Genomic DNA, 23,896 nt, shown 5'->3' on the forward strand with positions numbered 1-23,896 from the left:
CTATGGTGTATCTCAGCACGCTATTTTATGCAGTTTTGAGGTGTTTAAAGCTGTTTTTGGGACATGTCATTTTTTCACTTTTTTGCCATACTATAGCCTTGCTTTTTGTTGTCATTTTTGGACATGCTATATTATGGTGTTTTTGGCCATTTTTGCAATTTTAGATGCTATGGTGTGTCTCAGCACGCTATTTTATGCAGTTTTGAGGTGTTCTAAGCTGTTTTGGGGACATGTCATTTTTTGACATTTTTACCATACTATAGCCTTGCTTTTTTTCGTCATTTTTGGAGATGCTATATCATGTTGTTTTTGGCCATTTGTGCATGTTTAAATGCTATGGCGTGTCTCAGCACGCTACTTTATGCAGTCCTGAGGTGATTTAAGCTGTCTTTGGGACATGTCATTTTTTCACTTTTTTGCCATACTATAGCCTTGCTTTTTGTTGTCATTTTTGGACATGCTATATCATGTTGTTTGTGGCCATTTGTGCATGTTTAAATGCTATGGCGTATCTCAGCATGCTATTTCATGCTGTTTTGAGGTGATTTAAGCTTTTTTTGGGACATTTTTGACATTTTTGCCATGCTATAGCCTTGCTTTTTTCGTCATTTTTCTGACATTGTATATTATGGTGTTTTTGGCCATTTTTGCAATTTTAGATGCTATGGTTTGTCTCAGCACGCTATTTTATGCAGTTTTGAGGTGTTCTAAGCTGTTTTGGGGACATGTCATTTTTTACCTTATTATCTTTTACCATACTATAGCCTTGCTTTTTTGGTCATTTTTCAGGCATTGCATATTATGATGTTTTTTGGCTATTTGTGCATGTTTAAATGCAACAGTGTGTCCAAGTACTCTATTTTATTTAGTTTTCAGGTGTTTTGAGCTGTTTTTGGGACATGTCATTTTTTGACATTTTTGCCATACTATAGCCTTGCTTTTTGGGGGTTTTTTTGGACATTGTATATTATGGTGTTTTTTGGCCATTTTTGCATGTTTAAATGCTATGGTGTGTCTCAGCTCGCTATTTATACTGGGTGAAGCAAATGTTGATAACCTTTCCTTTGGAAAGAGTGACGTATATACGAAAAGGGAGCCAGGATGTTTGAAAAGATATGTGGACTGCTTAATTTGTTTGTGAAGGTATAGATTTAGTAGATGATGACGAGGGGTAATAAGTAATTAGGGATACAAAGCCTTGAGACATGGTTAATATATGAGGTCAAGCTAGAAGAATGATGAAATGCCCTTAATCATAATATGCATTTCAGATTCATGCACAAAGTGTCTTGTATCTGAGACATTGTTCTTTGTGCTTTTTTAATGTTATAATAACTATCATTATTTTTTGTTGGTTTGTTCTTGTCGTTGTTGTTGTTTTTGACTTGTTTATTGCACTTATACCACGGTGTGTGCTTATTTTATGTAACCACTTACCCTATTCTGGGACGCAGGGGCGGCTGGAGCCTATCCGAGCTGACATTGGGCGAGATGCGGGGTACATCCTGGAGAGGCCGCCCGACTGTCACAGGACTGACACGTAGAGAAGGACAACCATCATGCTCAGTCTTTGGACTATGGGATGAAGGAAGATGCAAACTCCACAAGTCACCTCGTGGACTTGAAAGCGGAAACTGGTAAACCACATCAGACAAAAATTATTATTCAGAGTATTTTTATACATCTTAAAACATGAGTTCAAATGCAATCAGGAATACAAAAGAAAAAACAAGTGAGAGTAACTGGAAGTAACTTTATTTTAGTTTCAGCAGGATTTATGAACATACAAATGTGTGCAGAGAGGTAGTGGCAGCAATTTGTCTCATTTAACTCTCCCTCCACAGGCGTCAGACTTGGACGAGTTCAGCGTGGAGCCAACAGAGAGTGCAAATCATCACAGTGTAGCAAAACATCAAACGTCAGTTTATCTCATCTGAAGAAATTCCCTCATTTAGTTCAAGGAAAACTGGGGGAGGCCTGCTCATGTACAAAGCATTGCAAGGCTTTCAAACACACCTATGAAGTTAAACAAAAAGACTTAAACCGATTTAAGAGTCCACACTGACCCAATCAGGAAAGAAATACCCAGAGATGAAGTTAAATCAAAATGTTTCCAGTTTAAAAATATCTTGAGATATAGTTGTTTTGATATGTGTGACTTTGCCCAGTGCTGTAACTGCCAGAAGTCTGATTCATAATCAATAATCACTGAAAAGACTAAATACCATCAATCAAGGTATTGCCACATGATTGCATGAAGCAGCCTTTTCCATTGGATATAAAAACAATACTGTGGTGTCACTAATATTTGGAGTAACCTGTGTGATAAATTTACAAAAAAAATGTCTGTTGATAATATTTTCATGTATCTATGATTTGTATTAAAAAAACTGTATAAAATGGATGTGTACAAAGTCCCTCATTTATGGTTCCCTAAAACCCTCATTGAGCCAGGAGTTTGTGTATTCAACCATGAATAAATAAAGAAAAACATCCTGGCAATCCTCACTTCATATACTCGGATTTGATTATCATTTAAAAAAAAAGTAAATATATTTTATTTAACTGAATGATATAAAAAAATTATATTCAGATACTGTATGTAATTTTAACATATTTGATAGGCATAAAAAAAAAAATCAGCGTTAATAACCTCATATTGTTCACAAAAGGCAGTACTGGTTGCATTGTTTTACAGTGCATTAAAGAGTGCGTTTTCAAGTTTGCTAACGCTAGGATAATCATGTGTAATCTGTTAACAAAGTCAAATCCCCTCAGAGTAAAAAAGGACAAATTTACATAAGACTTAATGTGGGAAATGCAAAAATTAAACAGTATATACATTTAATTTCTACGGGACGGTCTAAAACATAGAGACTTTTATGATTTCATCCATTGTTCTCAGAGGTGCTCCAATAATACTGAGTGAATAAGATTGAGACTGTACCCGGAATTTATCACCCAGATGTTTTTGGTGTAATATCTACAGTTTTTTTTTTTAAAAAAGCACATGGCACAGATCTCCAGCTATTTGGTCCAACAGTGATGCATATAAAGTAGCTTTATCTCCCACCTCAGAGTTCATTTACAAAGTAAATGTCGACAAGATGTTGTCCTGACTTGAGGAGCGCTTGTACCCCAGTGATGAGCTGAAGTACGTCTCCCCGTCGGTGCTGATGTCATCATCGTCGTCATCCTCCAGCGTGTTGAGCAGTGGAGCAGAGTTGCCCTTACGCCTGGATGACGCAGAGTAATATGAGAACTAGGACACTGAGAATGTCTGTGTGTCTCGTCTGTTAAGAATTACAATTTTGCAAATGAATAATCAGATGTTGTTTTGAGTGGTTTACCTGATCTCGCTGCGCAGAGCTTTGAGCTGACTCTGGAGCTGCTCGTTGACCTCCTGCTGCTCGTCCAGGTCTCTCTGCAGCTTCTTCTTGCTGTGCTCAAGTCTGTCGATCTCCTCTTCAGCCTCGTCCATCTGACGCTTCAAGGCCTTTAGACGCAGATTCAACTTTAAGAACGAACACACATGGGGTTAGAAGGGTTCGTGGCTTTTAACTTAATTTAGATTCTGTAGTAAACTGAGTTTAAAGCCCCACCCCAGTGTTCTTTGGCACTTCTGTAATATTTCATTCATGACCGTGTTGATAAGCCACACTGTTCTCCAAATATTTTTTGACAAGTTACTTAATTTTGTGCAAAAATTTAAAAAAAGAAAGTTGTTCCTAAAGCAGGTATGACTATAGCAGAAGATGAAGAACATGTCATCCTCAATGCCTGCGCAGGTGAACTGTGATGCCTCTTTGCGTCTAAGTGGCAAACTGATAGACAACATTACTGTGAGCTAGTGAGTCAACTTATCTATCAGATATTTGAAGACATCATGGATGCGGACTGCTGGAGGAGCAGATGTGCTGCGTAAGGTACCTTTTTATTGGCTATGCCTGATATGCACCTACAGTTTAGGGTTGTTTAAATAATAGGCAAACAAGATGGTGAGCTTTCATTTTGGAATTGTTCCTTCAGTTTTTGGAGCCAGCACAACGCTGTGAAACTCCAACAGTAAAGGATAAAGCAAACCACCAGCTGGCACTGGCAAAATAAATGCCAACACGGTGATCAAGTCCCTAAAATAGAAGCCCTGTTTGATTACAAAGTAGTAGATAAACAGTATGGCCAATGTACTGGACAAGGATACTGATACATTGACAGGAAATATTGACTTAAAATTGACGTATTTCATTAACTTGTTGTCTGTGTTACAGAAAGTAGCAAACAAACAAGTGGCCCATGTTGACTGTCAGATAAATAATTAAACTAAGCAGTCATCATTCAGAAGTAACTGGAGTCCAGCTAATGTTAGATTCATGTTTTTTCATATTTCCTTCAGGTAAGCGAGGTGGAGCAAAATCCTCCAGCTCATAACTTAAGTTACAGCGACCATGGTAATGGACTAAGTCTGACTGCTAACCACACCCCCATTCTGTTTTAAAAAAATAGGAAGTAAAACGGTCTGGAGCCAGGTTGTAATGACTATTAGTCTGAGAATGGGAATGTGTATTACATACCTGGTCCTTTTGATCTTGTAAGGAGTTATGTTCTTCTTCACCTTGCATCATCATCTCTTTTACCTTCCTCTCTAGCCTGCGGTTCACCAGCTGCAGGTTGGCACGCTCCCTGAAATATGTGCAACACAATGCATCATACTGAATTTGTAACAAGTGCAACATCACTCTGACTTGCATGCATCGTTTAATGTACAGAATTAAGAGCTGGTCAGATTCTCAACTTACAACCAGAGTTGGATTTTTCCTCTGAAGAAAATAACTTAAAGTCGCAGTAGAGTCCCGATTTAATTTAAATTAAAAGTCTAGTCCTGATCTCCTGTATAAGCTTCAACACTGTGAGCTCAATCTATCAGTGTCTAAGTATGAACTCTAACTTTTGTCTGGAGCCTTGAAGTCACTGTCATACCAACCTAATGAGCCTTTTCAGTCATCTTTCCCCTCTAAAACTTTCCTCCTCCATCACCCTGAACACAACACACCTCATCTCTATTCCCAATCGGCAACCTTCATCTCACCTCTCCTCCCCCTCCAGCCTCTCCTCCAGCTCCTGTATGCGATTCTCCAGCTGGGCCACCAGGCCCTCTTTGTTGGACTTGTGGGAGCTCTCTAAATGAGCCACTCTGCTCTTCAGGTCTTTGGTCTGGAGAGGTCACAAAGAGAGGGAGTGAGGCACATAACTGGGAGCATGTCACAATGTAAGTGTTTCAAAAATATGAATTGGAAATTGATGTGATTGATGGATACTATCAAATGAAAATGATGAAAAGACATATGAATGAAATGAGTTGGTGCTTTGTTGTGAGATGTTTTGAGTAACACTGTGTGAAGTAGTTTTCCTCCAGACAGGAGAGTGTGTACCTGTCTCTCCAGAGCCATCTTGTCACACTCCAGGTCCTGTCTGCTAGCCCTCTCCTGCAGGACTTCCATCCTCATCTGCTCCACCTGTCAAGCCGAGTCCAGACACTGTCATCGCTACAGTCCCTCACAGTCTGACGACAATTATTATCAGACACTGTCTGAGTCGCACTAATAACAGAAACCGCTGTAGTGACTCAAAATACTAAACAATAGAGTTGATGCTGAAAGCGCCACAGTTAATTGCTGAGCTTGACTTTCTTGTTTGGCTGCATTTTACCTTTTGTTGAAATGTCATCTGTTAGTGACACAGGGTTGGCATTGTAGTAGAAAAAAAAAACAAATCAATGACAGTAGTTTCTGCAAAGAAAATATTGCTTTTGGCTTTAAGATTATACCTATAAAATATTAGATTTTAAACCTTTTCCTTTAAGGGGTGTGTGATTATACAAAATGAAAGGAAATACAATTATCGAATTTCTTGCAGAGAGATAAAATCAATACCAGCGCAGTGTCTGTATGGAAAATATGAAGGTACTACCAGCAGCCGGTTAGCTAAGCTTAGCATAACGACTGGAAACAGTGGGAGACAGTTGCCGTGGTTCTGTCCAAAATCTAGTTTGTATAAAAGCAAGTGTAAAAATGGTACAAAAAACTAATGGCTGCTAGAAACTTGCAACAAGGACAAGCAATTGTCTGCTGTGTTTCTACACTGCGTTCAGAGATAACAAATTATTTGCGTGGCCACTGAAAACCTGTGCAAGCACCCTTTTTTTTAAAAAACACAGAAACTTTATCAAAAGGGAATTAATAAAGAATTGTACTGATGAACAAAATGAATGCTAGCACTGGTATCAACAAAATCGTATCAGTTCCAATCCCTAAAGATTTGCTCATTGAACAGTAAGAAAGTCAATACCTGGATGCAGATTCCCCAAAATGTCAAACTGCTCCTTTAAAACTAATCTAATGTCATCATATATCCACTCACTGAACACAAAATGAACTCAGAGAGGCCTTACTGCATGAACGTGACTGCTCAGTGATAACCTGGTTCAAAAGAAAAGAGGATGAAAAGTAATCGATACAGCAGTGATGGTTCTTTCTTTGTGAGAGGCGCTTAGAATTGGTGATATTTTATGCCAATTAGTGGGTGACAGTGGGCTGCTCTGATGAACGATGGCCCCTATAACTGGTGCACCCGGCACAGTGCTTGAGGGAGCTGAATCAGCAGACTGGAACATACAGCGAAACTAATCTGCTTTGTGAAAGACGGCAGGAGAGGAGAGGGGAGATTACTCTCATTTAGACAGGAGAGGAGCACCTGGTGCCAGGAGAGACGCAGGTGTTCTTCCTGCTGCCTCTGCTGCAACCCCGCCACCCCTCCATCCCATAGCCATACATCCCCCCTCTCCTCCCCACAGACGTTAGAGCACACACCAGCACATACCCACATGCATGTGTGTGTGTGTTTCTATGTGTGTGTGCACGGACAAACACACACCACAAGCACTCAACCAACTCCACTCTGACTGCACAAAGCTCGAGAGTTGCCTTGACAACCGACCTCAGCCTCATGCTGAACCAATGCCACTTTGTCACAACGCCACTCTTTTCTCCCGGCCAAGAATTTTTTAAAAGGGAAACCATTTAAGGAGATTTTAAATACTCTACTCAACCACACTAAGCCTCTATTGATGCTGCTGCACACAATAATTGAAAATTTTGGTCACAACCTTTGAATCTGAGAGGAACCTGTAGCCAAGTCTTTGGATCTCACAGTTTTACAATGAATATTACAAGGACAGTTCAGACTTTTTGATGTGGAGTTGTATGAGGTACTTGTCCGAAGTCAGTATATTACCTACAGTATAAGTCAGTCGGCACGCAACCAATTTGGAGAGTCCATAACAGAAGCTACGAAATGAACTTCTGTGGACGGGGTCAACAACAAAACTGTTTTCTTTGGGGGATTCTTTAGATTTTTTTTTGGCTTTTCATGCCTCTATTAAATACAGTTAGCAGCTTACTTCTTGGAAAGAGCTGGACAGGTTAAGAGGTAAAAATATACTCTCAATATAGCCTACACTTAAAATTAATATTAGGCAGGACTTCTTGTAAGTGTCTAAAATAAGATTTGTTGTTGACTCCATCCACAGCAGTGCATTGCTTGGCTTCCAAGTCAGACTCCAGCCTGCTTTTCCAAAAAAAAAAATGTATTGGCATCTACTGAACGTAATACACTGACTGACACATGAGTACCTCATACAACCCCACTTCAAAAAATCTGAGCTATCCCTTTAAAGAGATGCAAAGTTCTCAAACTCCAACCATGAGACCTATACCTTTGCATAAAATCATCAGGGTTGCAATAAAGCAGTTTTATTTCAAAAACTCCAGAACCCACATCCTCCCTCTGATTAGTAAGCACTCTCCCACGAACAAACAACAATCCTAAAAGCACATGTACTTTATCTAAATCTTACTTCACAGTGTCTCTGTCAGCAGCTTTATCGGGGAGGAAGGAAAACTGGAGCATTTGCTTGCGAGGGTATGAAAACTGACTTAAAGCACAAGAACTGGATTTGTTCTCTAGATGAAGTTACCGAGTGTAATTTCCAAGTGAACTCCACAACCTGAAAACTTGAGACATTTGGCAGCTCGTGTATTTTGGCTCGAGCCGCGCATTAAGAGGGGTCTTTTGTGACTGATGCATGAAAATTGGATAGACGCTCTTAGACCACGCTGGCAGGCCGCCAACCTGAATGATTATGCAAGATCATCTTACAAAGCAATAACACGTCCACTTTATCCACACCAGAAATAAACTGGGAATTTTGCAGTGTGGCTATTATGTTAATACACACACACATTTGAGAGTGTGTATGTGCACTAAAACACTGATACAACCAATTAAACTGCATATATTAATCATGCGAACTGACTCTTTCAAGACTGTATTTGAGAGTTGAAATTGTTTAGTGGAGATCATGTTTGTTTCACTCAGAGGTTAGTGGTTGCGGTCATGATGTTAGAGGTGGAAGACAAAGCAACAGTAGATCTGGATATCATTTACAGGTTGAGATGGAACAGAGACACGTCTGTGTGAACTAAGTGAACATGGACAGCAGGTCACTGACACAGGTGAGCACTGATAATGACAATGTGTTGAGTGTGTGTGTGTGTGTGTGTGTGTGTGTGTGTGTGTGTGTGTGTGTGTGTGTGTGTGTGTGTGTGTGTGTGTGTGTGTGTGTGTGTGTGGGGTACCTGCTCTCTTCCTCTGTCTATCCTGTCCATCAGCTGGTCTCCACTCTGACGCTCCTCCTCCAGGTCCAACTCCAGCTGAGCGATCCGGTCCTACAAGACGAAGCCATTACATGTGTACGGTCAGTGAGCATTGCTATCGAAATCAGTTCTCTATAAACAATCAGTAATAACTGAGGTTTAATATGGCCTTCTGCTATGATAAAACCTTTATTAGTGGCTTTATTTGACATAATCACGTACCTCCATGAGTTTGATGTGTCGAGCTTTGTCATCTTTAGCGTTGGCCTTTTTCTCTGCCTCCTCCTCCAGGCCACGAACCTTTTCCTCCAGCGTCTTCTCCGTAAGCACGGCCTCATCTCGCTCCCTCTGACACTGTCGCAGTTCCTCCTCCCGGTGTGACAACTAAAACAAAATGAGTCAACATATTTCGAAACTTGAAATATTACTGAAACCTCACTGCTTCCTAACATATTTTTGTCCTGTGTGTATAACTGGATTAACGGCCAGATGTATAAACAATGTGTATGCACAAAATCTTTTCCTACACCTTGTCACTGCATATAAATTGGGGTTTACAAGGAAAGAATGTATGCACTTCATGCAGACTTCAGATCAGGCATGAACATGGTTTTAACGGAAATTAAATGATAAAGAGAAGTCTGAGGGTAAGTTGAGAGACGGGCACCAGCCTTTTCAGGTTGTTTGCCAATGTCACTGATTGTGTTTATTTTAGCAGGCTGCACCGTGTTCTGTAAAATGTCGATAAAAAATGCATTTATAAATGTAATTTTAAATTGTTTGAGTGATGAATCTCATTCATTCATTTTCTGTAGCCGCTTTGTCCTTGCAAGGGTCGAGGGGGGCTGGAGTCAATCCCAGCTGTCATCGGGTGGAAGGCGGGGCACACCCTGGACAGGTCGCCAGACTATTGCAGGGCCGTCAGACAACCTTTCACACTCACGGTCACACCTAAGGGCAATTTAGAGTCCCCAATTAACCTGACCTGCATGTCTGGAATGTGGGAGGAAGCCGGAGACCCTGTAGAGAACCCACGCAGACACGAGGAGAACATGCAAACTCCACACACGAACTCCAACCCGGGTTCGAACCAGGGACCCTCTTGCTGTGAGGCAACAGTGCTAACCACGACGCCACAGTGCCGCCCAGTGATGAATGTAATCAATGTATTTTTATTTACATTTGAACCACCCCCCTCATCAGTGATTGCTTAGTTTGATTCTGAATTGTGAAGCACTTTGTGAAGCCAACATGAGTGCTAGTTCTGTCCTTGTACACAAACACACACTAACAGTCATCAATCTACAGAGTTTTCTGCATCTGGGCCCATATATTTTTACAGATGTTGGAGATCAGTGAAGCTTGTCTAATAGGGGTTTAGTGGCTCATTTAAGGACCCTCAGCATGGCAACAAATACTTTTTTAAAGTCCATCTCCCTGTTCAATATGTCATCTCAGTTCTCATCTTAAGTAGCATAAGTATCTTGAGTATCAGCTGTAGTGATGACCAACAATTTAGTTGCTGCTTAGGGAAATTATTGTGTGGTTCTCCTGAGTGACTAATGAATCCAGTGCAGCTAGAGTTTCCCCCTGTGTTTGTTCACCCGCAGTGCCCCCCACAGCTGGAAAATTGCCCCCATTGCTTAATAAGACAATGAAAATACATCATCTGCCCTTATGTCTCACCCAGAACAAGTATTTGGCCATTAGTGTGGAATTATTCCATACTTCATCATGTAAATACTTGAGACCCAATTTAAGCCATGGAGCTAAAGCTGAGCATAAACTTAGTAATAAGTGTAATGGGATAATCCTCCAACATCTCTCAGACCCTGAAGAGCAATAAGCAGGTTAAAAATAAATAAATTACTCTAATAATGAATTAATAAGATAGATCTGGGGAGTAAATCCTGCTGCTGCTGTTTTTACCTTGCCTTCTTTGATAGGTCTCTCTTGAAAAGAACTACTTTTAAACAAGCACAAATGTGCCCTACAGTTGTAATTTTAGTGATAGTCTGCCAAATTCACATGGGTGGAGACGGACGGGGCATTTGAGAGCAGCTGGAAAAGTGGACTTACTAGGCCCAGTCGAGAGCAATCAGTTTCTCAGGAGAGGTGGAGGAGGAGGATGTGAATCCTGCCAGCACAGCTTTCAAAACAATGATATCACAACACATCCTCCTCTTCCTGTGCACCAGCTGGACAAAGATACATCAGCATGGATGTAGACAGGGAAAAAAAAAGGATGCTGACCATGTCCTGACATACAAACGTAACTCACCCAACACATGTACCATTGAGAGCCCACATCACGGACATCCAGATCAGTGAATCAGTCAAATAGAGCAGCAAAATTCATGACATATTCCAGAGAAGGAAATGTCAATGTTTTTTTTTTCTTTGCTAGAAAGCCTCTTGAGCTCAAAAGGTATAGCCTGCCAAAACCTCTATTAAAAAGGTGCCCAGTGGAGTTACAAGTTCATTACAAACAGACACGGTTCTGTTTACAGTGTTGGAGATAGGGTACTTTGTGTGCATCCTTAAGGCCTGAAAAAAAACATACTGAATGCATTTTCTAACTAAGAAAACAATTGCAAACTGCTTTTTTAATGTTTTGAAAGCTACAGTGTTTACTGTCACCTTCCTTTATCAGCACATGGTCTGCCTTTGGGGCACATTACCTCTCACAACTGTGCAATCAACAGCACTTTATGACATTACCGTTGATTGTGCAGTAATGTCAAATTGCATTACCTCACAGCATCACTAGCAGATAAAAACTTGTTTTGTTGTTTGTTAAAAACTCTTTTTTTATATGACCACATCTCATCTGAAACACATTCCACTCCTATTATGTTTTGCGTCAGATCTCTTGTTTGATTCTACTTTAAATCTTGTCTAGCCTCAATTCAGCATTACTGTTTGGCTTTTATACTTAAATTGCCTCTGCAAGAAACCAGTCTTGCTTCTCCTTTGCCTTGTTAGTCAAATAACCTTGTCAACTCTGTTTTTAAAGGTGCTATATAAATAAAGTTATTCTCATTATTATTATTATTATTATTACTCCCAGTGTCTGTATTACTCCTTTGTTGCTATGATCCTTTTCTCCCTAAACTACATTATATCTCACAATGTCCTCAGCATTTCTGCTTTTGCTGAACTTATAACTGTTTTTGTGCAGTCACTGTAAGAACAATCTCAACCGTCCTGCCCTATTAAATAAATGTTTGATAAATACATGTAACAACAAAGGCAAACCTCTTCTAACATAACTGATCTACATTCATCTGTTCTTACTTTTAACAAAAACATTCTTTACATTCCAAAGTGCTGATGAGGATAAATTGCTTGAATGCAAACAACGCAGAGCGGTCATAAGTTTCGACATTATGGTGTTGTGGCCACCCATCAAAGGAGTTCTCCACATGTCCCTTTTAATTTTAACTTTGAGTGTAAACATTCATTTAAATAAAGAAGAGAGGTTTTCTACAGCTTTACTCAGCTCAGCTGCTTTACTTTTATACTCCATTTTGGGTTTGAGAGGGCAACAGGGAGCAGAAATACCTAAGTGATAGCATCACTCTCTGAGAGGAGAGGATGATGTTGGTGAGAGGGGTCAAACTGGTTGAGTGAGAACAATGGCTCATCATCTGCTGTTCTGCGTTTGAGGGCTGGGTTGGGCTGACTAATGATGGCCTTGATCTGACCACTCTCACCATGAAAGTGGTGTCAGCATTCAAATCTGTGACTCGATGTTGGACAGCATATTACGTTAGATGGGGCTGACGTAGTGCACTGTACCTCTTCTTGCAGGGTTTTGGTAGCCAGCAGACACTTGTCCAGCTCCTGTCCTCGCTCCTTCAGAAGCCTCTGCAGGTCTGTCAGCTCCCGCCGATTGTTTTCTTTATAAATATTAATCTGCTCCTGGAGCTCCAAAGTTGACGACTGTGACGCCTCAACGATATCATTCATCTGCAGGTACAGTGACATAGAGAGAGAAACATCAGAAAAAAAGCACAGTTATTTCTGCACTGATGGAGACCAAGAGCTGTCAAAATCAGCATTTGAAACCAACACGCTTGACTAAATAAAACTATTAACATACCCTTCCTCCTAGCTCTAACCAACAGTGGCTAAAGAGCAGTTTATTTTCTGTGACCAGTTTTACTTTTTATTTTCAGAAACAAAACAGGGTTCTTGTGAAACTAAAGGAGCAGTTGGCCTCTGCGTTGTGTAAAGGGCCAGTTCACCATAAAATTAAAAAGAAATACTTTTATCACCTGCTATTAATCAGTTTAGATTGTTTCAGTGTGAGTTGCTGAGTGCTTGGAGATATCAGCCGAAGAGATTTCTGCCTCTCTTGAATATAACAGAAGCTTGTGGTGCTCACAGCCTTAAAAAAAAGTGTGCAAGTGTAGAAAGGAAATAGTTCCTTAATTAACTGCTAACAGCAAGATCTGTGGATTATCTTTATTTTTATCTCTGGAAAGAGACATTGCTTTTGATTTTTTCAAGTATATTTTTTTGGCGCTTTGAGCACCACAAGGTGAGTGCCATCTAGTTCCATTATATTGGAGAGAAGGCAGACATCTCTATGGCTGATATCTTTAATACTCGGCAACTCACAAAAAAATAATCTAGACTGATAAATAGCACTGTAAGAAGAATAACATATAATTTTGATTTTGAGGTGAACTGTCCCTTTAAACTCATTTTCGTACGCTCACTTCTTTCTGAAGTTTCTCCACTGTGCGGTCCAGCAGCCTCCTCTCATCCTCCATGTCGTTCTTCATGTTCTTGAACTTCTCCTTCTGAATCCTCTCCTCTTGTAACCTCTCCTCCATGTCCTTGTGTTCAATGCTCAGTTTGGAAAAGTTCCTCTATAGAAGGACACAATATTATAGATGTCAAACTGGTGTTGTGATAAACATTTCTCTACATACAGTGTGGCGCAGTGTTGTTAATCTCACCTGAACATCCTCCAACCGAACGGTCAATGCTCGATTGGCACGCGACATCTCCTCTGCTTGTTCCTTTATTTCAGCTAGAGATTCTTCCATTTGATTTTTCTCTCTCTGTTAAGGAAATATAGTTGCATATAAGACTATCATGTCGTATAATATGCCACAGTGGCAGAGCTAAACCAGCAGTAAAATAAAAGTGGCAACAGTTCTGTGACTCTCTCTTCCGGCATCTTGACTCCTCACCTCCAGTCGGCCGGCTCTGTCCCCCTGCCTGCTCTCCTGTAGCTTGGCCTCATCGATGATGCGGTTGAGTTTGGCCACCTCATTTTCCAGCTCCTGTGCCCGTCTGCGCAGCCGCTCAGTCTCAAGGGTCAGTCGTCCTGCTTGGCCCTCCACTGCACCCTTGGCTGCCTCCACTTCAGCCTTCTCACGGACCACTGCTGCGCTGCTCTGCAGATCAGAACAAGACACGAGGCTTCAGTTCAAAGGAAGCAGAAGTCTGTGACACTCAGCAAAGAGTGGAACAACGATGCATGATGGAACATTTGAGACGCTCTCAAACGCCTCACAACAAAAAGCTTTTTGAAGTGCTTAGTTTTCAGTGAACTTTTGTTGCTGTGGAGACACAGAATAACAATGTCCTCTGTCATTTCCTCTTACTTCATAATAGAACACAAATGAAGGAAACTACATCTGAGCTTTCATCAGCCTTTGTCGATTTAGGGCCTAATAAATAAGCAGCCTAGCAAGGCAGATCGGCTTGTCTCCAGTGTCACTTGATTCGGTTTTCCCTTCTGACACACTGCTGCGAGCTGGCTTTTTAGACAAGTGGTGTGACCAGCGCCAGCAGTGGCAGGGACAGCATAAACAGGGAGTCTGGTGAGCCCTCCCCATAACCAAATTTCTGAATGAAGAGTGTGGTTTGGCTCTGACATACGAGGGTGGAGTGCTGTGCAGGAGAAAACGAGTGGGAGACAGACAAATACATGTCTGTGTGACAGGAGACAAAGTCAACTGACAACAACCACGCGACTCAATCAGTATGACAGATAACTGGTTTTCAGTTGCGATGACACCCTTCCATTGAACGACAGCATCGGTAGACACTGTTTGTTTGAGAACAGGATTTTTTTTTAAATGGAGATGGAATGTTAGGAAACTGGTTTGGCAATTTCCTGTTTATCACAGCCAAGTGAGGGACAACACTACAGAGGACATCTCTAAAATCTATAGCCTCTGTTTAACAGAGTTGAAAACTGAAGTGAAAAATTTAATTAAATAAACGCTTGAGGTGTGAGGATGTGTCAATGAGTACATAAAGTTCAACACTGTATTTCTGCACAGGCAGGTTTCTCTCTCTGACATCCAAGCGCTTTTTACGGCATGTGTGCATGCCCAAAAGCATGAAAGTATACACACACACACTTATACACACCCTTCTTCTGTGAAGAACCAACTGACTGAGTTGTGACCCAGCTGGTGAAACACTGATGAAAGATGGCACAGAAAAATGCATAAATACAAACAGTGGAACTAAAAACTACAGTAGTTTGTTATTCTCGAGCAGCACCTGGTTATAGTGCAGTAAAGAACGCACCATCCTATGAAATTACATCACAATCAGCAGAAAGAGGGAAGCATGAAATATGGGCTACTTTGACACTGATATAGCAGGAAAACCTTCACATGTCCATTTTAAAGAGCACAAATGAACAACTTATCAGAGCAAATTTTAGATGTCATGCAACTGCTGCAGGCAAAAGTGTGTGGTTTTGTGAACTGAAACACTGCAGTTAGTTTCACTGGATATTTGAAGGAAGATTCTGAGGCAGTAACCTATTTACAAATTCAAAATGTAGTTTCTGCAGGAATCCAAAGTCTACCACTCTTCACCCCTTCATGCCTGTTGTGACTAAAGTGAAAGGCGCTCTTTGATCAGCTCGTCTTGTTGTCCTTGCGCATGAATATAGACACCTCCTGTACTAGAAAGGTGACGGGTGCCTCCCTGCTTCAGTGGCAGCAGGCCAGTCAGACCTGTTTCTCTACAGAGCCGTTCTAATCTCTGCCTGACTGGGTCGTTTACTTTGGTCAAAGGACCGAGGAGCCCCGTACAGACTCTATACTGCCAAACACAGAGATAAGACTGTTTCACCTTTCAAGATTAACCAAACAAATGAGAATTCATGGTACATAACATAAAATATGTCTTTATGGTAACTAAAACACAACTGCAAACATTGCAGATGCTATAAAAAAGAGGATACTGTAAATATGAAAAACAACCTCTCAGCACAATAAGGTATATTCCTAAGCACAACAAACTAGTCTCCACAACTACCACCAAGTTGAATCAATACCTCTCTTAAGCAGTTTAAAGAAAACATTACACTTTTCATTGTTCTGAAAATTTTCAGTTAACGACAAAAGTATTGATCAGATCTGTGTTTATATACAAAGATACATCCTTGACTTCTTCTGTGCTATCACTGTTTACCAGCTCCTTCGAAATTAAGTCTCAAATTCATTCAAAAACTACTAGACAGGCTGACCATCTTCACCTTCCTTAATACAAAGGTAAACTGGGCACGACTCCCTCATTTATCATGGTGTACAGATATGAACAGCAAATCAAGAGCTCATTATTCTTATGACATTTTGGGAATTATCATCACATTTAATTCATGATGTCTATTTCTTTATTTCTTTGTGTGTGTGTGTGTGTGTGTGTGTGTGTGTGTGTGTGTGTGTGTGTGTGTGTGTGTGTGTGTGTGTGTGTGCATATACATTTCTTTTTTTTTCAGTTTCTATATTATATTAACTTACGTCTCCTTTTTTTGTGATTGTGTGTTTTTCTCATTGAGTTGAGGGAAGGTCCATTGCCTAAGTCTATGGCTTCTCCATACACATTTCTATTTTTTTTATTATCTAGAATAGAATGTGTGTGCAAGTTAAGAAATCTAAAAAATAATCAAAAAGTCATGTAGTGGTAACATCAAACCCCATTAAGGTTTTAGCTTTGTATCCCTTTATAAACGGGCACTGACTGGAAATACATTTGCAGTTTTCTGGACCAATTCATCGGCAGTTTGAGGCCCAGATGACCGGGTGGTCTCTTGTGTTATTTTGGGTTACAGCAGCTTCCTCATGCTGCTTTGTAAACTCACATATCAAAGTGTTGATTGTCAAAGGGGCTGGGTGGGATGTGGGGCTAAACACAGCATTCAATAATAAAGCACTGACAGTGTGTGTCAGTGCTCCATTTTAACAACACACACAAGTTCAGCCCTCACACTTCCCTGCTTGTCCCACTTCCCACACTGGGTCACACTAGTTAAAAACACGGGCAAAGCCACCCAGCCAGAGAGAGAAGGACCCTGCTGCTGGCTCAGAGAGGAAGCGGGACGGGATGACGTTCTTCTTTTTCATAAGACTTTCCCTTCTGCAACACTCATTTATTTGGTGTGACGTTAACAAACCTTCATCGTGACCTTACATAAAATCTGATATAAGTCGAAAGATCATCTTTTCTTAAACTGTAAGAAAAGAGGCTTCATTTGATTATATTCTTGTGCACTACAATAAGTTAATCATTCATTAAAGGTGTTAGAGCATTATTAAAGATTACCTAACAACCACTGAAGGATTAGTGCTAACAAAACAAACACTATATCAGCTATTAGACAATGATTTGTTTAATTTGTCCATTTAATACGATTCTTTATCACCTCTTTAAATACAAATTTACTAAAAAAGACAGACAACACAGTTAGTGTAGTATAATATCATAGAAAAATATGTGGTAAAATCATATCGCTAGTCCTTTTTTTCTTCCCTCTACCCTCAAACTCAAAGTTTGACGTGGGTCCTTGTGTGTACTCAAACTGTTTGACTAAAGTTGCACATTAACCAACTTTGTGCAGTCTTTGAAGTGTAGCACAAATGCTGAAATGAAGTATGCGTTCCAGGTCGTGTGCTCTGGTGAAATCTTGGCTCTCTCACTTATTCCGACCAAATAAGCTTCCAGTATAACAAAAGAGCTGATGGTCTAAAGAGGAATACAGCTGCAAGAAACCCGTGACAGAAATCAACAAACCAACCAGTGTGTAGGTTGTTTTTTTGCACTTGTTCATTTCATATTTCTGAGAACTGTTTTCTATAAATATCAGCAATATCAATTCCATTATCAAGTTGACAGGTAACATCATGACAACTAAAAAAACCTACTTTCATAAAAACATTTCAGGAACAAGTAACCAGGTTCAAATGCAACCCTATGAGACCCACTATGAGCAGGTCAAGAGGTAAACATCAATCAGAATTAAAGTGAACAGACAGTTTCTCCACATTAAGACATTTTCCACAAAGCCCACCGAACATAGAGTTGTGCAGGGATGACGTTTATTTCACAGCCTGTTAATATTGCTTTGGTTCCCTGGACAAAAAGTCAATGGGTTTCTTCCATTAGATTTTGGATTATTGCAGAAAAAAAGGTCTGTGGCAAAAAAAAAAAGTTTATGTTACTTTATGTTACTTGTTCATAAAGATAATCTTAAGATAAGAGATAAGATAAGATAAGATAATGAACTAAAAGTAAAGTGCAAAATATAAGAACAAGCTTACAGTAAGGTTCAATCTCTACATAATAATCTTCACAAATGACCACCACTTTTTGGATTTTCGAAGCATAAAATGCAATTGGCAGAAGTACAAAGCAAACACTAGGCCAGAATTGAAATACACCAAGGTAAAATTACTTCAGTGTCTCCACCTGTAGAGCTGTGTTGAGCATGTGTACGTTCTGTAGTCTCATTTGGCCACAACTGCAACTGCCTTTTTAAAGACACGTTAAAGCTTCATGATTCAAATTGGGGCATTTACTGACATATTTTTATGTCGTATAACAAAATATAAAAGTCTCTTAAGCTAGTGTTAACCACAGACCTTATTTTAGTTTTGAAGACAAACATGTTGGAGGTATTTTTCCATATGTTTTCCCCCAGTCCACCATCTGGCTAAGTCTAACAATGAAAATATTGGTTTAAAAAAAACAACAACAGAATGGCGCACAATATAACATGCAGTGCAATAACATGTTTCAAATGCTACTGCAGCTGAAAAAACACACTAACTGTGATTTCCCTGACAAGAGAAGGGCCCACAGCGACACTAATAAATTGACTGGCGGATACCAAATGAAGCCTCTGCAAAAGTCTCATCAGGAGAATGTTGTATTTCAAATGTCCTTTGTCTTTATTACTACCTGTGAATTCCCTCCATCTTTCCTGTACCTCCTGTTGTCTATCTTCACTCACACACTTGTTCACAAATTTCATATATTACTGATATCTGTTTATTTAACTTTTTATCTGCGCACATCAAGCCAAACTTAACTGTATGATTCTCTCTTTTTCAGACTGAATGTTGCAAAAACATCTCCAAAACACCTCCACCTGACCCGACATGAAGCATCAACTGCTGTCTCTGTCACAAGCGTCTATAGACTTTAATAAGAACTATGATTCTTACATTCATGGGCCTGAACACAATGAAGATATTACAAATTCATGTTTTTTTAAGGAGAAGACGGGAGTAATTACCTTTTTTTCAGCTTCCCTGTTTCTAGTTGTCCTCTCATTGAAATAAATATTTTTATCTCACAACTTCCATCTTAACAAAGAGATAGCTCTGCACAAATGCAAAAATATGAATGGCAGGCTATATTTAGCCTTTTAACTCAGACAAGCAGCTATGTCAGTGTTGTAAGTATTTATCTTATGTTAATTGGCTACTTAAGTACTTCCTGTGTGTGTAGCAGGAGATAAAATGTCACCAGTCCTGTTTTTAATATTATGGTTTTGAGCTTTTTGACAGTTGAACGGATGTAGCCTTATTGTGTAGAATGAAAACTATCTTTGTTGCCTTTGATGGAAAGATGCTAACCTGAACATGATATAACAAAATAATGCTGTCCAGGGTCATTTAGAGTACAGGTCATTTCCTGTATAGTATCACATTATCTAAGCTTAAACCTTATATCAGGAGAACAAATAAAAAACTTTTCTGGGAGTGTGGAAGCCTTAATTTGCTTTGCCAGCACGAAGTTTATGTAACAAATACAACAGCATTCCTTATTAAAGAAGGTATTGGACCTGAGGGAACAGAAGGCCTGTCATGGACTGAAAGGAAGGATTGAAGTCGAAATTAAAATGCGACAGCCGAGAAGCACTGGCATCTCTTTGGTCAAAAGAGGACGGTAATCAAATCTTGTCTTGTCCTCAGAGACATGGAAACAGAAACTAGCTTTTAGAAGAGTCTCTGTGCAGAGCCAAAGTTGGCATGAATGTGGTGTTCACTCATTTATTGTGTGTGACAGCCGCATTTGTGAGTCTGTGTTCACTGTTATCATAATGTTTATGCTGCTCTTTTGGCCAGGTTGCTGTTGAAAGAGAGAATTTTAATCGCAATGAGACTTTTTCGTTGAATAAAGGATATATATAAAGTACAACCTAACAAGGGTGTTTGGATATACTTATATAATATAACAGGACATCATAAAAACTTGATATACAGAAACAGTGATGTTTCTCATTAAACAATAAAAAGACTTGAATAAAGTAATGGGGGTTGCTACATTTTTTTGGTTTTGTTTTGTTTTGGTTTGTTGTTAAAATTCCCCTAAGTCCTCCCTAAAGTGTAACATTTGAGCCTTTGGGATTCAGCTGTTAATACCACAAACACTATATGTTGACAGCTACGCCCATAACTTCAATTGTCATATAAACAAGCATGACTGTAACAAGTGAAAATGTTGTGCATCAACACAGTACACCTACCTTGCACGTATAAAACTACCAATCCATCAGAAAAAGGTGAACCTGCTATCTGAAGTAATGAAAAACAGATCATTTTAACTAGTTTTCCCTCCCTGAGCATCAGCGCAATCACTAACTGCTTACATTCCAAATACTATGGGAACGCTTTCTGTAGTCAGTGCAAAATTATATCTAAAAGCAATAATTTATTTGGGGTTGGGGGTGGAGGATTCCTAGATATTAAAACATTCGGGATAATCTAATCTTAAGCCTTTTACATCTACAAAATAGTCTGTCAATCTATAAATCCATTCATTTGTCTAATGTCAAACTGTATCATGCAATATGGCAGCAGAATATACAGTGTAGAGCATCTCTCCAGATGTAGCACTTCTTAAGACTAATTACATTTCTTACAGAGTATTTATAAAAATTAAGAATGATAGTTGAGTTCAACTCTAGATTTTGGCTTTCAGGCTTCACAGTGCCAATTAAATCATGCTCCAACACTGTCCTGACTAAAACCAAGTCAAAGGCTGACTGAAGTCTCAGCAGAAAGACAAAGAAGGGAGAAAACCCTTATAACAGTTTTCCAGGCCAAAGGCCAAAAAAGACACAGTTTGAATAAACATGTGAGCAAGAGAAGGAACGCCCAAATCCACATCCCACACAACAGTTTAAGTGGAGACAAATAAACTCAAACATGGAGATCTCAGCCCACGCTTTACACACTTACAGTGAAGGCCAAATTAATATACTGAACCATCATCTGGCATAAGTACAAATACAAAGATCAAAATGTAATTTAAAATGCTAACAGACTGCCAGATTCTGATCCATGATTTAATGGTCACAAGGATTAAAGAGGGCAGAAAATCAAAAAAAAAATCTGAAAAACTATGTGTAAAAAATGAACAATGGCTTCCAACTTCACAAGAAATCAAACTAACTGCCTTTGAAAGCACTGCGTCATGAATGCAAACTCCCAGGTTTTAACCACTAGTCTCAAATGTTCTTGCTCATCTCTATGGGAGATCAGAATATTCAGAATCAGCTTTAATGGCCACATAAGAGTGTAAACCTACAGGGAATTTGACTGTTTTTTGTTTTGTTTTTTGCTCTCAATGTACAAACCCAGACATGGCCAAAGTTAAAAACAAGAAAAGCTTAACAGGTAATCATAAACATTTGACTAAACACAGTAAACTTGACTCCTGCAAGTTGTTTTGGTAGATTAGGCTCCCACCACATCAGCGCTCACAGGCAGCGAGGTAAAGGAACAACAAACACTATAATCCAGCCGCTGCCTGGTTTCACACGGATGTGACCCTCATGTGGATACACAGCAACATTTTCTGAACCGAACCTTTTCTGACTGAACTGCTGCTGTATTTAGTTCCCGTTTTTTTAAGACTGTTTAATGTCATCAGTCTATAAAGTTATCATTAAAGCCATGTGAAGAGCAACAAGGATAAATGGCTAACTCCTTGCTGTCGAGATCCAGAAACTCTATCCATCATTTCCTGCCTCTCTTACTGCCCTGCGTCTCCTTCCTCCTCTTTCCCTGTTAAATCAGCTCCTAAAGCTACGCTGGGAAATATAGTGCTATCATCAAACACACAGACTCATGCGGGAGTCTTTACTTTCAAAACAAGCCCGAGGGGGAACTCTTCTCTGGGCCACGTAAGTTTGATGATCAGACAGTGAGACTTCAGTCCACACACTGGCAGAGATTACTCGAGAGGCAAGCGGAGATAGAATGGCACAGGCCAGAAAATGAATGGCATTAAGGTGAGCCGGAGATCACTGCGGAGCCTTGTGTGGAAACTGTGGAGTTAGGAAATGAAAAAATTCGGCATTTTGGGATTGAGGTTACAGATGAGAGCGTGATAACAATGTGGCCGTGTTACACACTGTGGCTCCGGGCTATAGGTGAAACATAACAAGAGCTGGAAATGGTGTGATAAGCATGAGGCTCTGTCTTTACAGGGAGAGGAAGGGAGAGTACAGCTGAGACCTATTAAAGCCTCTAACACTGAGAATCCAGAGCGCTGCACAGATGGAGATGCAACTCCAGCACCCTGAAGAGCTATAAATGAAAAGATCCGAGCCTCTCCCACAGGTCGGAGCGGGTGCACTGTAACAGAGCTGGAGATGAGTGAAGAAGGAGGTCTGCAGGGTGCACATTCTCCACTTTGACCCCAACATTCCTGGAAACAGACCCTTCTCTCTGCTCACTGCACCTCATCTTTCCACATTTTTTGCATACCAGCGCATGCTGGCACCAAAGATCAAATCCACTTCCAAATGTGCAGACGTCTTCTGTTACAGAGCATTAAAAACTCAGGTAAGTGATACTTAAAATAATCAAATTCATAACTTTTCAAGAAAGCGCACCAAGATTTTTCAACCTGAAATTCCACAGATTTCATCTCATTGAAAACACAATGCAGCTTTCAATTTACGACACAAAACAGGCCCCCCGCTCTTTTCAGGGGGTCAGCCACGCATCCCCTTTTCTACAGCACACTGACCCACTTATTCAGCATGTCCCAACCCCCGCTGCTATTATTGTGTGAAACAAACTCATCATTCATCGTCAACTGAGGTCTGCAATTACCCCCACTCTTTCAGGGCGCAGAAAGAAGAGGGGACACGACGCAACTCAGGAACGGCAGCTCATTAGATTAGTGATGGCTTGCCACTGCAATTAACTAGTATACAGAGCAATTCAGTGCTCCAGTTTCCAGCATTCCTCTTCGCATGGGCTGCTCCGGTCAACGCAAACGTCGGGGCCGCTCAGAGAGAGGGGAGGCAGCACTTTGGGTGGAGTTGGGGCAGAGTAATAAAAAAGATGCACTGTGACTCTCTTTTTCTTTTGTCTGACAACCTCATACAAAGTGGGAGTGTACATGAGATAATAAGCAGTTTTTCCTTTTAATGTCAGGGTTTCACATAATCTGTAGCTCAGACTACTGACCACATGCTGTGACCATCTGAACTTCAAAAGGCTTTAGGTTTCACTAGTCTTTACTCTTCTTTTTTTGTTTTGGTATGTATGCCTATCACACTGTACTTTCACTTTCCAGTGGTATTTTGGTTTCAGGGCATAGTGTGGTATTAAAATAAAGCTATTATCATACTATGTACATTTGCTCATCTACGGTATTTAAAAAGAAATACATTCAGATAGAAAATCTCACCTGCGCATGCGCATCCTCCACTACCTGTCAGACCTTTTACACGTACTTATATTAAAAAAATGGCCTAAAATTTCAATTACAACAACACGTTTCTGCAACGACAAAAAAAAACTTGTTCTCATTCATTTAGTGGTCATTGTAAAAGATAATAATAGTTGTGTAATACTGTATACCATGAAACTATGATTTTATTTTCTGAGACGGCT

The 23,896-nt window shown here is 40.0% G+C and overlaps 1 protein-coding gene across 3 annotated transcripts in view; it reads right to left on the reverse strand.

The window, feature by feature from the left end:
- Positions 1-1,739: 1,739 nt before the first annotated feature.
- Positions 1,740-23,896, reverse strand: part of cgnl1 (cingulin-like 1) — a 36,179-nt gene continuing 14,022 nt past the window's right edge. For 2 of the 3 annotated variants that reach the window (XM_088077865.1, XM_042493622.2), the window contains exons 9-19: positions 13,919-14,125; positions 13,682-13,786; positions 13,439-13,591; positions 12,513-12,683; positions 8,934-9,095; positions 8,694-8,783; positions 5,430-5,513; positions 5,087-5,211; positions 4,572-4,680; positions 3,351-3,514; positions 1,740-3,236 (exon numbers count right to left, since the gene is read on the reverse strand). In XM_088077865.1, coding sequence (XP_087933991.1) covers positions 3,086-3,236; positions 3,351-3,514; positions 4,572-4,680; positions 5,087-5,211; positions 5,430-5,513; positions 8,694-8,783; positions 8,934-9,095; positions 12,513-12,683; positions 13,439-13,591; positions 13,682-13,786; positions 13,919-14,125 — 1,521 coding nt within the window. In that variant the 3' untranslated portion in view covers positions 1,740-3,085. The remainder of the gene's footprint in view (positions 3,237-3,350; positions 3,515-4,571; positions 4,681-5,086; positions 5,212-5,429; positions 5,514-8,693; positions 8,784-8,933; positions 9,096-12,512; positions 12,684-13,438; positions 13,592-13,681; positions 13,787-13,918; positions 14,126-23,896) is intronic. The other variant, XM_088077866.1, reaches the window with a different exon arrangement.

The sequence above is a fragment of the Plectropomus leopardus genome, chromosome 1 (genome assembly GCF_026936395.1).
Source record: "Plectropomus leopardus strain MGB_pleo_1.0 chromosome 1, ASM2693639v1, whole genome shotgun sequence".
Lineage (NCBI taxonomy): Eukaryota > Metazoa > Chordata > Actinopteri > Perciformes > Serranidae > Plectropomus > Plectropomus leopardus.